Source organism: Heptranchias perlo, chromosome 34 (assembly GCF_035084215.1).
Source record: "Heptranchias perlo isolate sHepPer1 chromosome 34, sHepPer1.hap1, whole genome shotgun sequence".
Classification (NCBI taxonomy): Eukaryota; Metazoa; Chordata; class Chondrichthyes; order Hexanchiformes; family Hexanchidae; genus Heptranchias; species Heptranchias perlo.
In genome coordinates, this window is record NC_090358.1 from 9,014,001 (window position 1) to 9,029,753 (window position 15,753).

At 44.2% G+C, this 15,753-nt stretch overlaps 1 protein-coding gene across 4 annotated transcripts in view; it reads right to left on the bottom strand.

The window, feature by feature from the left end:
* Positions 1-7,740: 7,740 nt before the first annotated feature.
* Positions 7,741-15,753, bottom strand: part of mfge8b (milk fat globule EGF and factor V/VIII domain containing b) — a 57,866-nt gene continuing 49,853 nt past the window's right edge. For 2 of the 4 annotated variants that reach the window (XM_067971392.1, XM_067971394.1), the window contains 3 exons: positions 13,835-14,037; positions 12,548-12,703; positions 7,741-11,516 (listed from right to left, as the gene is read on the bottom strand). In XM_067971392.1, the coding sequence (XP_067827493.1) occupies positions 11,373-11,516; positions 12,548-12,703; positions 13,835-14,037 (503 nt within the window). In that variant the 3' untranslated portion in view covers positions 7,741-11,372. The remainder of the gene's footprint in view (positions 11,517-12,547; positions 12,704-13,834; positions 14,038-15,753) is intronic. The other 2 variants (XM_067971393.1, XM_067971395.1) reach the window with 1 other exon arrangement.

Below are 15,753 nucleotides of genomic sequence, written 5' to 3' on the forward strand. Positions count from 1 at the left end.
GCGATATTACCCCACACTGTGCGATATTACCCCACACGGTGCAATATTACCCCACACGGTGCAATATTACCCCACACTGTGCGATATTACCCCACACGGTGCAATATTACCCCACACTGTGCGATATTACCCCACACTGTGCGATATTACCCCACACTGTGCGATATTACCCCACACTGTGCGATATTACCCCACACTGTGCGATATTACCCCACACGGTGCAATATTACCCCACACTGTGCGATATTACCCCACACGGTGCAATATTACCCCACACTGTGCGATATTACCCTACACGGTGCGATATTACCCCACACTGTGCGATATTACCCCACACTGTGCGATATTACCCCACACGGTGCAATATTACCCCACACTGTGCGATATTACCCCACACTGTGCAATATTACCCCACACTGTGCGATATTACCCCACACTGTGCGATATTACCCCACACTGTGCGATATTACCCCACACGGTGCGATATTACCCCACACGGCGCGATATTACCCCACACGGTGCAATATTACCCCACACGGTGTGATATTACCCCACACGGTGCAATATTACCCCACACTGTGCGATATTACCCCACACGGTGCGAAATTACCCCACACGGTGCAATATTACCCCACACGGCGCGATATTACCCCACACGGTGCATTATTACCCCACACTGTGCGATATTACCCTACACTGTGCGATATTACCCCACACGGTGCAATATTACCCCACACTGTGCGATATTACCCCACACTGTGCGATATTACCCCACACTGTGCGAGATTACCCTACACGGTGCGATATTACCCCACACTGTGCGATATTACCCCACACTGTGCGATATTACCCCACACGTTGCGAGATTACCCCACACTGTGCGATATTACCCCACACTGTGTGATATTACCCCACACGGTGTGATATTACCCCACACGGTGCGATATTACCCCACACTGTGCGATATTACCCCACACGTTGCGAGATTACCCCACACTGTGCGATATTACCCCACACTGTGCGATATTACCCCACACGTTGCGAGATTACCCCACACTGTGCGATATTACCCCACACTGTGTGATATTACCCCACACGGTGCAATATTACCCCACACGGTGTGATATTACCCCACACGGTGCAATATTACCCCACACTGTGCGATATTACCCCACACGGTGCGAAATTACCCCACACGGTGCAATATTACCCCACACGGCGCGATATTACCCCACACGGTGCATTATTACCCCACACTGTGCGATATTACCCTGCACTGTGCGCTATTACCCCACACGGTGCAATATTACCCCACACTGTGCGATATTACCCCACACTGTGCGATATTACCCCACACTGTGCGATATTACCCTACACGGTGCAATATTACCCCACACTGTGCGATATTACCCCACACTGTGCGATATTACCCCACACGTTGCGAGATTACCCCACACTGTGCGATATTACCCCACACTGTGTGATATTACCCCACACTGTGCGATATTACCCCACACTGTGCGATATTACCCTACACGGTGCAATATTACCCTACACTGTGCGATATTACCCCACACGTTGCGATATTACCCCACACTGTGCGATATTACCCCACACGTTGCGATATTACCCCACACTGTGCGATATTACCCCACACGGCGCGATATTACCCCACACGGTGCATTATTACCCCACACTGTGCGATATTACCCCACACTGTGCGATATTACCCCACACGGTGCAATATTACCCCACACTGTGCGATATTACCCCACACGGTGCAATATTACCCCACACTGTGCGATATTACCCCACACTGTGCGATATTACCCCACACTGTGCGATATTACCCTACACGGTGCAATATTACCCTACACTGTGCGATATTACCCCACACGTTGCGATATTACCCCACACGGTGCGATATTACCCTACACTGTGTGATATTACCCCGCACGGTGCAATATTACCCTACACGGCGCAATATTACCCCACACGGTGGGTTGCAACTTTGTTTTACTCTCAGGATGTGAGGGATACCAGCCAGGCCACATTTATTGAGAAGGTAGTGGCGGGCCTACGGTAGCAATTGTTTTCCAACTGAATGGCTTACTTCAGAGGACACTAAGATGTTGAAATTTGTCTTCGCCAGCAGTGTGAAAAGAAATCATATCAAATGGGCAGCTCGTTTTACACTGACTCTGATCTTCTTTTCCATTGACTTCATGGAAAAAAGAAACAGATTTGGTGTAAAACTGTCTGCGGACACCAATTTCACTCCCTAAGAGTCAACCATGTAGTGTGGGGCTGCAGTCACACATAGGCCTGGGTAGGTAGAGGTGGCAGGTTCCTTTTATGAAGGGCAATTAGTGGATTGTTACGTCAATGCCAGTTTATAAGTTACCAGATTTATTGAATTGAATTCACCATGTTGGGATTTAAACTCAAGAGCTATGGGTTACTAGTCCAGTGTCATAACAGCTACGCTGCTGTACTCAAAGCTACTTAAACACAGGACTCTTATGTGGAGATGCCGGTGATGGACTGGGGTGGATAAATGTAAGGAATTTTACAACACCAGGTTATAGTCCAACAGTTTTATTTGAAAATCACAAGCTTTCGGAGGCTTTCTCCTTCGTCAGGTGAGTGTGTGATTCCTTGAAGGTTACCGCATATATAGTCAGAGAACAATGCCTGGTGATTACAGATAATCTTTCCAACTGCCCGTTGTCAAGGCAATCAGACAGAGAGACAGTACATACAGGACTACTGAATATACAAACGGTCAGAACCCAAAGACAGAGAGAGAGAGAAACATCCGAAAGGAAGAGAAAGAGAGAGAATGACCAGTTGTATTAAAAACAGATAACTCTTTTTTCGCTGGTGGGGTTACGTGTAGCGTGACATGAACCCAAGATCCCGGTTGAGGCCGTCCTCATGGGTGCGGAACTTGGCCATCAATTTCTGCTCGACGATTTTGCGTTGTCGTGTGTCCTCGAAGGCTGCCTTGGAGAACGCTTACCTGAAGATCGGTGACTGAATGTCCTTGACTGCTGAAGTGTTCCCCGACTGGGAGGGAACTATAACCTGGTGTTGTAAGATTCCTTACAAGACCCTTATAGTCAGCACAGAGTGTACTTTCACCCCATCAGCCTGGGCTGAATTTGAGTTCAAGTCCCAGAGAAGAAAGGACAGTGTTCTGACTCGCTGAGCCAACCAATCCCATTTTTCTCAAAAGTAAAATACTGTGGATGCTGGAAATCTGAAATAAAAACAGAAAATGCTGGAAATACTCAGCAAGTCAGGCAACATCTGTGGAGAAACAGAGTTAACGTTTCAGGTCGATGACCTTTCGTCAGAACTGGAAGAAGCTAAAGATTTAACAGTTTTTAATCAAGTAAAGAGTGAGGGGAAGGCGGGGAGGGAAGGAAAGAACAAAAGGGAAGGTCTGTGATAGGGTGGATGGTAGGAGTGCTTAAATGACAAAAGGATGATGGTGCAAGGCAAGGAGGGTGGGAATGGGACAAGTAAAGAAACAATATATGGGTCTAAAGGAGCTGTAAATGGCAACATCAGAAACATTACCAGCACTAGCTGTCTGAAAAAACAGGAGCAGTGGTTATGATCTGAAGTTATTGAAATCAATGTTGAGTCCAGAAGGTTGTAAAATGCCTAATCGAAAGATGAGGTGCTGTTCCTCGAGCTTCCGTTCAGCTTCATTGGAACAGTGTAAGAGGCAGAGGACAGAGAGGTCAGGGTGGGAGCAGGACGGAGAATTAAAATGGCAAGTGACCAGAAGGTCAGGGTCACGCTTGCGGACAGAGTGGAGGTGATCAGCAAAGCGGACCACCCAATCAGCATTTGGTTTCCCCAATGTAGAGGAGACTGCATTGTGAGCAGCGAATACAGTATACTAACTTGAAAGAAGTACAAGTAAATCACTGTTTCACCTGGAAGGAATGTTTGGACCCCTGGACAGTGGGAAAGTAGGGGGTGAAAGGACAGGTGTTGCATCTCCTGCGCTCACACGAGAAGGTGCCGTGGAAAGGAGAGCAGGTGTTGGGGGTGATGGAAGAGTGGACCGGGCCATCGCGGAGGGAACGGTCTCTTTGGAATGCTGAAAGGGGAGGGGAGGGGAAGATGTGCTTGGTGGTGGCATCGCGCTGGAGGTGGTGGAAATGGCGGAGGATGATCCGTTGAATGTAGAGGCTGGTAGGGTGGAAAGCGAGGACAAGGGGGACCCTATCATGATTCTGGAAGGGAGGAGAAGGGGTGAGGGCAGAAGTGCGGGAAATGGGACGGACACGGTCGAGGGCCCTGTCAACTACAGTGGAGGGGAATCCTCAGTTGAGGGAAAAAGGAAGACAAATCGAAAGCACTGGTGTGGAAGGTGGCATCGTCAGAACAGCTGCGATGGAGACAGAGCAACTGGGAGAAGGGAATAGAGTCCTTACAGGAAGCGGGGTGGGAGGAAGTGTAATCAAGATAGCTGTGGGAGTCGGTGGGCTTATAGTAGATATTGGTTGACAGCCTATCCCCAGAAATGGAGATAGAGAAGTCGAGGAAGGGAAGGGAAGAGTCGGAGATGGACCTTGTGAAGGCGAGGGAAGGGTGGAAATTGGAAGCAAAGTTGATGAAATTTTCCTGTTCGGAGCGAGAGCAGGAAACGGTACTGATACAGTCATCAATGTAGCAGAAAAAGAGGTGAGGGAGAGGACCTGAGTAGGACTGGAACAAAGAACGTTCCACGTATCCCACAAGAGGCAGGCATATCCTCACCCATAGCGGTTCCCACAGCGGCACCTTTTATTTGGAATCCCATTTTTCTTTTTACTTACCATGTACTAAAATGAATTCCAGAGTGCCTGAATTTTCTTTTAGGTTTCATGCTTATCTTTTTAATCCAACACTTTAATTCTTTTTTATGTGTGTAATTGGGCACAAATGTCGTTCTGTCTTTTGATGTTTGCCGTAAATCCAGTTTTGATCGGAGATTGGAATGAATCCATCAGACGGGATAATTCAAAACTCAAACCCATCTCTTAATGTGGTGTGGACAGCGGAATGAATCGACCTAATGGTCAGGGACAAGATGAAACAGACTCGCATTTGGCCACTTTTATTTTATGATATATTTAAAGGACCTGGTTTCTGTAAGCTTTAGAAACTGTTTTATGTCTTTTCCATGTTTGATTATGGGTCTGAAATTAAAGGTGTTTGATGTTTTTCTGGCATATTTCAAACATCCCCTGCACTGTGGGATATTTAACCCGTTCTCTCCAATTTACTCCTACAAAAGACGTTTGGTTTTGTTTGTTATTGAGAAGAAGCAGGTCTCTTTATATGTGGGAGCATTGAAGTCTCCCCCTACCCCTAATGAACCCACATATTTACAGGTTTACTTTATCTCCAAGGTGAATACCTCGTGGTATTATAATGAGACTTGCTTAAAATATGTGAACCGTTTGCTTGTGAATGAGTCAGTGCTTAACTGCCTCATGCAATGCCAGACTTCTGATGTTGGCAAATACAACAGAAATGGAAAAATTCCTCGCTCCCGCAGCTGCTATGCTGAAGTTGTTCATTCTTCCTGACGTACAGTTCCATGAACACTGGTCACCCCTGCAATTAATCGTCCCAAGTGGCCAGTCTTCATCAGTGAGCCAAGACTGCGAATGATGGCAGGCTACTCAACTATAGGGGGCATGACAGCTGAGCCCAATTCTATCTGTACTTCATTTCCATATATGCAGTTTCCAGCAGGTGTCACCGGTCAGTGATCGGGGAGGGAACCCTAGCTGATTTTCCTGGCCCCCAACCCTAGGGCCCTGATGTCACCCCAGTTGGGTTCAGCTAACTCAGTTCAATATAAATTTACTTCACCATTTAAAAAAAAATTAATCCAAGATCAAATGTGTCCATTTTTCTTCCACTTGCCTTCCTCTTCACACGGCCACACGCAAACCACAGGAAAACCCCATTCCACAGGCCCATGTTGCTTGCAGGTAGCGCAGGCATGCAAGACTGAGCCAAGCAGGACCCCCCTCCCAACATGAACACCTATCCACCACTTGGCGCCTCCCTTCGGCAACAGGGCTGAGATTAGGTGCTCGGTGCCAGTGCCAGGACCAGGCCCACCTCCCAACGCCCTGTGGCTACGCCATCAATTTTCTGTACAAAAATTGGACTGTTTAAAGATTTCAGGAACAATTGAAAAATGTCTGTGGATGGAGAGGGCTCCGTGGGCCTAAAGGCCTTTTCCCATCCCATGCTACCAGTCTCCTTATATTAAAAAATGGGGTAGATATTGAGCAATATTGGAATGTGCCAGAAAAACAATTCCCCCAAAGGATAGTGAACATATGGAACAAGCTCCCAAAGATTGGAGTTGATTTGCTGTCTGTTGGGAAGTGGGATTAAGAATTGAAGAGCTTTAATAACACTACTTGATTTTTTTTTTTCAGAGGACAAAGAAAGAAATTTCTGTTCCTTCAAGTAGGGGATCAACACTGATGGAAGAGGGAAGTCCTTGATAGAAAAATCAGACATGGACTCTGGATAGAGTGGGACTGATGGGTCGAACGGCCTTTCCTCGCGTTCGATATTCTTTCTTTAGCTGGTCATCAGAAAATGACTGGAGCTGTTCTAAGCTTGTTTCAGCTGGTAGCTCGCACACCTCTGACTTAGATTTCAAAGCCCCATTTCAGGCCTTGAGCACATAATCTAGGCTGACATTCCAGTCCATGGTGAAGGACTGCTGCATTGTTGGAAGTGCCATCCTTCGAGGTGGTGTTAAACTGAGGCCACATAACCCTGTTCCAGTGGTTCAGGTGGGCGTCAAAGATCCCATGTCACGATTTGAAGAATAGCTGGGAGGTCCCCCAGTATCCTGGTCAACATTTCTCCCTCAACCAGCACCACCAAAAACTGATTGACTGATCATTCATTATCTCGTTGCTGTGTGCGGGATCTTACTGTCTGAAAAATGGCGGTTGCATGTACCTACATTAGAAATGTCACTGCCCTTTATTGTATGTATGTTTTGAGACATGTCTAAGAGATGTGATAGGGTGCGATATCAATGCAAGTCTTTCTTTCCTAAACATTTACTGTAATCGATCTACCTAACTAAATGACAAAACCCCTTCAATCCTCTGATCACAGTGGTAATTTGTTGTCCCTTTAAAAAATGACTCACAAATTATGACACTCGGTTTCTAACATTTTCTTATGTCTTTTGGATGAGATGTTAAACCGAGGCCCAGTCTGCTCTCTCAGGTGGACGTAAAAGATCCCATGGCACTATTTGAAGAAGAGACAGGGGGTCCTGGCCGATATTTATCCCTCAACCAACATCGCCAAAAAAATGATTATCTGATCATTATCCACATTGCCGTTTGTGGGACCTTGCTGTGCGCAAATTGGCTGCCACGTTTCCTACATTACAACAGTGACTACACTTCAAAAAGCAATTCATTGGCTGTAAAGTGCTTTGGGATGTCCTGAGGTCATGCGAGGTGTTATATAAATGCAAGTCTTTCTTTTTTAAACTACCTATGGTCTTCAAATTGTCGATGAATTGAAATTGTGTGTGTGATATACCTCAACGAAGGGTCGAGGAAAGCTGGCATTGAAAAAGAAAACTTGAAGGCCTTCATATTGGTCTATCAAACAAATCAGGATTATTGCTATGATACAGAGTTTCAGAACTGATATTGAGACACAGAAAGCCAGAAAACATTGTTTTAATCCCCTTTAATTGTTTGCACCAATAATAAAAAAAAAGTCGAGTTAGTCCTTACCTAAATCAGAGATTACAGTGAGTGGAGGACTGTTCGTTGTGCTCTACACACAATACTTCATTTTTTTGTTAGAAGATTTAGAGCATGCAAGTTGTCTGAAATTCAGCACAAGAAGGGTTAGTCCAAAAAGGAACTTCTTTTAATTTCTGTTGTCCTCGTTGGAAAGGCCTTAATTCCTTGTCGGACCTTACGACTCCGTTCCATAGGCACAGGACATTCCCATGATGCTTTATACCAGTCATGCATGCTCCATTGATTAATAAAGTTAGCTTTATTGAGTTTTGTTGGATTTTTTTTTGGTGGAGCGAAGGGTTAGCTGAAATGATGTGACTTGCCTCATTTGCAGGATAAACTAGGCCAATATTATTTACAATCAGAAAAGCCAAGAAACATAGACCATAAAAAGAAACCTTGCTTTACTCCTACTTAACACAAACCCGCAACCTGTAACTGATGATCAGTCATCGACCGGAAACATTAACTCTGTTTCTCTCTCCACAGATGCTGCCTGACCTGCTGAGTATTTTCAGCATTTTCTGTTTTTATAACCCTGTAACTACACCAAGTCTAGAAAAAACACCAGGACGCACAGACATTGGAATTGGATATAAAAGGAAACATTTGCAGGGCTATGGGGAGAAAACAAGGGAGTGGGGTTAATTGGCTAGCTCTTTCAAAGAGCCGACATGGGCACGATGGGCTGAATGGCCTCCTTCTGTGCTGTACGATTCTATGATTCAAAAGTTTTATTTGGAATCCTACTTCAGTCAAGCAAGGACTTTGATCTTAAATTACAATCTGCTGCATGCATCTACTAGTCATTGTTGTAAAATAGCCAATGTTTTCACCAAAGTCCTCCCAAGCTCCCACTGTCAAGCATACACACATTCAGTTGATCATGGTTCCCTTGTTTTTCCAATGGCCTGAGTCAATCGCTGTCCCTGTTTCCACCCTCACCCCCCACTCCCCGATTCCCAGCCACACACACTGACTTAGAACATAAGAAAGAATAGAATGAGACACGGCCATTCAGCCTATCAATCCCGCTCCTCCCACAGACCCTATATAATCTACCCTATCATGGACTCTACCCATATAATCTCCTTCTCCGTGTACAATCTGCCTTATCATGGACTCTACCTCAACAATTTAGTTTTCCTCATAGCCTATGTACAATCTATCCTGTCATTCACTCTACCCCATCCATTTACTTTCCTGAGGCAAAATTCTGTATAAATACTCGCTGACCCCCAAAGGTAATCAGGCAAAACCCCAGAAGCTCATCCATCCTCACATCTTTATTATTCAACTGTGGCCAGCTGTGCTTCACAGATAACAATCCCCCAGCCCCAGCTGAGAGGATCATCGTCCCATGGAGTATTTGATCATTGGGTATTGGCGGCATTAACCTAACATAAAAGCACCTTGAGAAAGTCCCAGGGATCTTACTGTGTATCCAGACATGGACTTCCAGCTTTCCCATTGCCAGTTTAATTTTGCTATTGGGATACACACTCCCTGTACTTGCACTGGTTCAATATCACTCTACTCTACAAATTGCTTCAAACTTTTATATGGACTTAACAGTACAGTATAGAGATTATGACATGGAAAATATAAATGTCATGTCAATGAATCAAGGAGTTAAAATTCTCAGCTAGCAAACTAAGCTACAGACAACCAACATCGAATCTATAGGAGAACTAAGGTGCAAGAAGGTAACAGGTGACCCAAGTTAATAAGTAAGTCAATAAATACCTAAAGGTCACCTGGAAGAACCGTACCTTGTTTTACTAGGGTTTGCCCACAGGCACATTCACAAGACTTTGTGTGTTAAAATCTCATGTATAATTTTAAGGAGCATTTCTGAATGCACATTGTTACCAACATTAATGGTGCACAAACTCTCCTGGTGCGGTACATACGGTCATTCTCAAGTAAGCAGTGCTGACACAGCGAGTGCTCTTGTTTCCCCCACGCTCTCTGATTCCCTGACAGAACAGGGTTGAACTACATACTGGCTATTGAGTAACAAATGCATATGCAAGCTGGCAAAAATATCACCTCCAGGTGTGTCTTATAAGAAGTGTTTAATGTCTCTCTGTGATCATTAAAATGGTGTATGATTAGAACTAACCTCTTCACTAACCCTGTTTTTTAAAAAAATTAGTTGAAGGCGATGCCTTTGTAAGTTGTGACAGCTGTAAACTTGTTTGGAGTTTCCTGCTCTTTGTTATGACTTTGGGTGGGGGGGATGGGAGACTGTAACCTGCCAAACCTTCAATGGGCTCCATTTGTTCTGTCTTTAGTCTCAGGATGTCATTTACATCCATTGCTATCAAACTGACCAGGTGCCCTTCTGCAGACGTTCAGTCTGGACCTGTAGGCCCTATCTGAGGCTGCTCTGACCATCACTGTACACCGCAGTCTTTGGCAGGTGCAGCTGCATGATCTTCCCACTTTAAGATGCACAAATTGTTACAAAGCCGTTCATAATCCCTGAGAAACTCACTGTACAACAAGACGGTTCCACATATTTTGCCCAGTGTCTTGCACATAAAGTGTACCCCAATGCAAGAGGGATAACTAACCCTTAAGGGTCTTAGTAGAGGAGATAATGGGGATAATTTTGACTTTATACGATAGTATAAAACAGGTGATATCAGATCAGCCGCCCGTTATATGTAGCTCCCAATTTTCCAATCCCATTGAAGTCAACAGAAATGAAAACCGGGAGAGGTGTACAAAAGGGCAGCTGATCCGATATCACCTGTTTCACACTCTCGCACAAAGTCAAAATTACCCCCAATAAGTTTAAATCTCAATTAGAGATTCCCCTCTATAATCCAAATCTACAAAGAAAAACCATACAGCTCAATATCTTGTTAATGATGTGGTATAGTGAAAAATCCTTTCTGCTCTGTTACATTAGAGAGAAAGCAGGCTAATATGGCAGCTGAGGTTTTCACTTATTAATCCGTTAGCATTACTCACTAACTTTTCTGTCAAGGGCCACAATCCCAATCGCTTAAGGTTCGTTCTCAAGGATGATGGACCAAGCAGTGATGGGACACAGGTCTGTGCCTTCGATTTCCCACAGGGTGAGCTCCTGATTTCAATCACACTGCTCCATCCAGTTATCAAGTGGTCAGGCACTTCCCCACAGGAAAAGGACCAACAGGCCCAATCGTTTTATTTGATTAGGGCTCTTTCACTCGCTGTATGGAAACTGAGGTAACCCTGCCTCCCAATAGCATTCCCTTGCCTTCTCTTGCTGGTGAGGAAGAGAAGGAGAGGAAGCAGCAGGGATTCCCATTAACGTCCCACAGCAGGGCAAACTGTGACTGGAGGTCCAGAGGCACAAGGGGGCAAGCAAGTCACTCAGGGCCACAGGTGAAGGGGAGCCACGCTACAAATATTATGGGTCCTGTCGCTTTAAAATATGGTCAATTGGTCTCTGCCAATGAAAGGTTATCATAAAGTGAAGCTGGCGTTCCAGTGTGTATAAACATACAGATCAGCGCGTAACACATATTGAATGTTGCTCTATTGCATGCAAGAAGCAAGTGTCTATTCATGGCATCCCAGCAGCTCCACACGGAGAGTGATTCGCTCGTGCCAGGTCTGAGGCAAGATCCGGACAAACTGTGCGTAGAATGGGGGATCAAATATGTTTCTCTTGTGGTTGTAGTTGTCATAGTTCCCCTGGAAAACCTACAGTAATAGTTTCAATAAACAAAGAAAATGTTAATTTTTATTCTGATTACAATATTTCATTCCCCCAATTTCCCCCCTCCCCCCCACCATCTTCTCCTCAAGCGGCCCTGGACTCGTCTGACCACTCCTCACGTGTGATCCTAGATTCCCTCTTTAAACCTCTCCGCCTCTCTCTCCTCCTTAAAACGCTCCTTAAAACCTACCTCTTTGAGCAAGCTTTTGGTCACCTGGCCTAATATCTCCTTATGCGGCTCGGTGTCAAATTTTGTTGGGCCCTTAGTCTGACATCTCATCAGAGGGACAGCTCCTCTGACAATGTGACAGTCCCTCAGCACTGAGCCATCAGCATAGATTACATGCACAAGTCCTGGTCTCCATATTACAAAAAGGATATAGTGGCACTGGAGACGGTGCAAAAAAGATTTACAAGGGTAATACCAGAACTAAGAGGTTATAACTACCAGGAAAGACTGAAGAGGCTGAGGCTCTTTTCTCTAGAAAAGAGAAGGCTGAGAAGTGACCTGATAGAGGTCTTTAAAATAATGAAGGGGTTCAATGGAGTAATCATAAAGATGTTTCCACTTGTGGGGTAGACCAAAACTAAGGGCCATAAATGTAAGATGGTCACTAATAATCCAATAAGGAATTCAAGAGAAACTTCTTTACTCAGAGAGTTGTGAGAATGTGGAATGTGATATCACATGGAATGGTTGAGGCAAATTGCAAAGATGAATTTAAGGGAAAGCTAGATAAGTACATGAGAGAGAAAGGAATAGAAGGATATGTCGATAGGGTGAGATAAAGGAGGCTCGTGTGGAGCATAAACACTGGCATAGACCTGTTGGGCCGAATGGCCTGTTTCTGTGCTGTAAATTCCATATAAAGTCCAGGAGAGGGGCATCAACTCACAATCTGCTCTCTGAGGTGAAACTACCAGTAACATTACAGCTTCCTTTGAAGTTCTTTTGAGTCTAGTTGGACCTTTTAGCACACAGCACCATAAATGCAAAGCACACCATATTGTTTACCTTGTCTGTCTTTGTGATGTTGTCCTGGTAAACAGTCCACAACTGTCCGTCATCGCTGTAGGCAATTTTAAAGGATTCTACATATTGAACTACTCCAAAATCTTTTGCTCCTTGGGTGATGATGCCAGTGACTTTTTTAGGAACCAAAAGATTAAGCTAGAAAAGATACAACAATCCGGATGACACAGTCAGATATCATAGAATGTAAGTCTGGATGATAATAAAAGCCCAATCGAGCTGAGTCCTTCCAAAAGATTGTGTCACAATTGCAAACTTGTGGACTCCATGCAAAATATTTCATTTCTCCCTCCAAATTTTACTCCAATACTCTGCTGCTCCTGAAGGTGCTTTAGTCCGGTTCTGTGGGTGGTGGAAACTCTCTGGTATCTCACTCAAAATGCAATTCTTCCTGTGTGAGCCTAGTAAATGAGTCTTGATGAGCTTATTTGGCCATGGGGGAGGGAACAGATTGGTCAACCTGACTCTGTCCACCCTGAACTCTTGTGGGAGGTGAACAGCCACAGAGGAAAGTGCCAGCTAGATACAACTTTGGGAGACAGAAAGATAATGATGCAAAAACTCAAGTATATCAATCCAACATTATAATCTATGCTAATCAACTCAAACCTGTGTATCCCACAAATGATACTCACATGGTCCTAAAAGGACCTGGAACTATTATGTTCCACACATATTTGGGTATTTATGGTTTTATTTATCCTAATAACTTTATCAGATTTTAAACGTTGGTGACAAATGATGGACTGTTGTTTCCATAGCAACGTGCATTTGAAGTTCACCACTGACTGAGATTTATCTTCCATTATTTCCAGTAGATCTGGGCATGAAACCAGATTATAGGAGGAACACAGGAAAAAGAGGAAGTTATTCAATCGATCGAGCCTGTTCCATCATTGAATTAGCCATGGCAGCTCCATCTTTTTAATCCCAATTCTCTGCCTTCTCTCCACATTACTTAATACCCTTACTTGCCAAGAAAGCACCTATCTCCCTTTTAAACACATCAATTGATTTGGCATTTCTGGCCTTCAGGGCAGTGCATTTCAGACTCTCGCAACCCTTTGTATGAAGACATTTTCCTGGATCCACATTTAACAAGCTCAGCTCGAATTCCAGTTGCATGTTGCAATAGCACCAGAATGTTCCTCCAGAGGGAGAAAAACCACCTACCCAATCCAGTCCCCCAATTTATTTGTTCTCTAAATCCTGAAAAAGTAGACTTGAACTTCAATCACATCCATTTAGTCAAGAAGTTTTAGGAGATACCTGAAGCCACTGCGATTGGTTGTTGAGCTCAGCAGTCCAGGCATTGGTTTTCCCTTGTTTGTCCAGACGTGCTAAGTACGGTGCCCAGGTGAAAGCTTTAATCCCCCACATTTTGTACGTACTGGAAGCAGTAATCTGCTTGTCTTCAATGAACCTTGACTTCATCCCAAGTGGCTCCGAGCAACCTGTTGTGTTTAAATAAACTGTAAACACAAATTTTTATGACAGAATGGGAAGTGCCTCCAAGTCAGTAAAATAAAATAAACCATCTTCTATTCTCTCCTACTATCTTGAAGCCCTTGGTTCCACAAGCATCATATAGCCTCCAATACCTTGTCAAGTGGCCATTCTTCATGTGTAAGACTAGACAGTGAGCTTTGGCCAGCTATTTTTCCCACAGAGTCATCACAACTATGCAGGAGCCTATTCTTACTTAATGTCATGCACATTTCAGCTGGAGTCACTGGACAGTGATCAGAAATAAGAACCCTGATTTTCCACCCTCTAAATCAATGGCACTGAGGCAAACCACGGTAGCCTAAGTACCACTCAGGCTGAAATCAGCTAACTCATTGAACCGAGGACTTTCCTAATCTGTTTCCCTCAGTCACACATTGACTTAACCAGGTCAGCCAGCTGAGCTGTTCATTATTTTCATGTTTAAAAAAAACCCAAATGGCTTTGCAGAACGTTCTGGTCAGACCCTGAAGAGCTGGGAAAGATCGTGCAAACACACTCAGGAAACTAAACAGAGTTTTTCTGGCTGCATTTTTCTCCTCATGGTTTTTTGCCCTTTCTCTTCTGAAGATGCTGATTGATTCCAAGTATATTGTCACAGGTGTTGCTGGGCAAATAGACCACCCAGTACGGTACTGAGCCGTACAGATCAGGAAGGTTTCAGATCTGACACCTGAGTTAGCTGGTCTCAACTGGGAGCAGGAAGTGAGAAAAATGGAGGCAAATAAAGCTTTTGTATCTCCTATCAGCATTCGGCACACAATCAGTCAAAGGGAAAACCAATGATTAAGCCAGAAATACAAATATTAACCAGCAAACACCAGCCCAGTATGTCACCATAGAAAACACCTCATTAGCCGCATGCAGTGCAGCTCCAATCATCCCTGATCGTCAAGTGCAGAGTCAGATCTTTAGTAACAGGCATCAGATTCACACAAAGATACCGGGAACTCAGCTTGTATTGAAAAATGAAATATTCCATTGTTTTAATCGAACAATCACAAAACTGAATGAATAATAGTACCACTTTCTGGCTAAATGTATTTTCAGCATATCGCATAGTAATGTATTAATATTAGGCTGATCCAGCCTCACCTCATTTAGATCACCTTTTATCTGATACATGTTATCTGTCCGACTAACAGAACTAAAGAATAACAGTCCATTTCAATCCTTGGTTACTGTAATACAGCTGCTTTCCACTGATAAATATGTGAGTAACCACCTTAGAGGTGCTGCATTGTGTCCCTACTTATCTGTTCACGGTTGGGTCCAGTCCTACAGTCGTTGAATAAGTCAAATTTTTATTACATGAGATTCCAGGATTTTTGCTGGTGTTTGGGGATCACATTTCATGATTCCAGCTGATTTCATACGCAAAACACAAACCAATGTTCTTACTAACAACCAAATGACCCACAAAATAGAAGGAGATAAGCTTGGTCTGATATTTCCACACAGAACAAGTGCCTGATCTTAGTCTGGCTTTCAAAGTTGGGTGTGAGGCGAAAGTGAGGAGACCCCTCACAGGGAACAAACAACACATGGTCAAAAGGCCAAGTCAACCCTGGGCACTATTTTGGACTTCCCCTACTTCTGTTTAGAAAACAGTATTGGAAAAAGCTTAGCAATCGGTTCTTTGTTGGTTCGAGAATGCTGAATAGTCACAAAGGGCAACATAT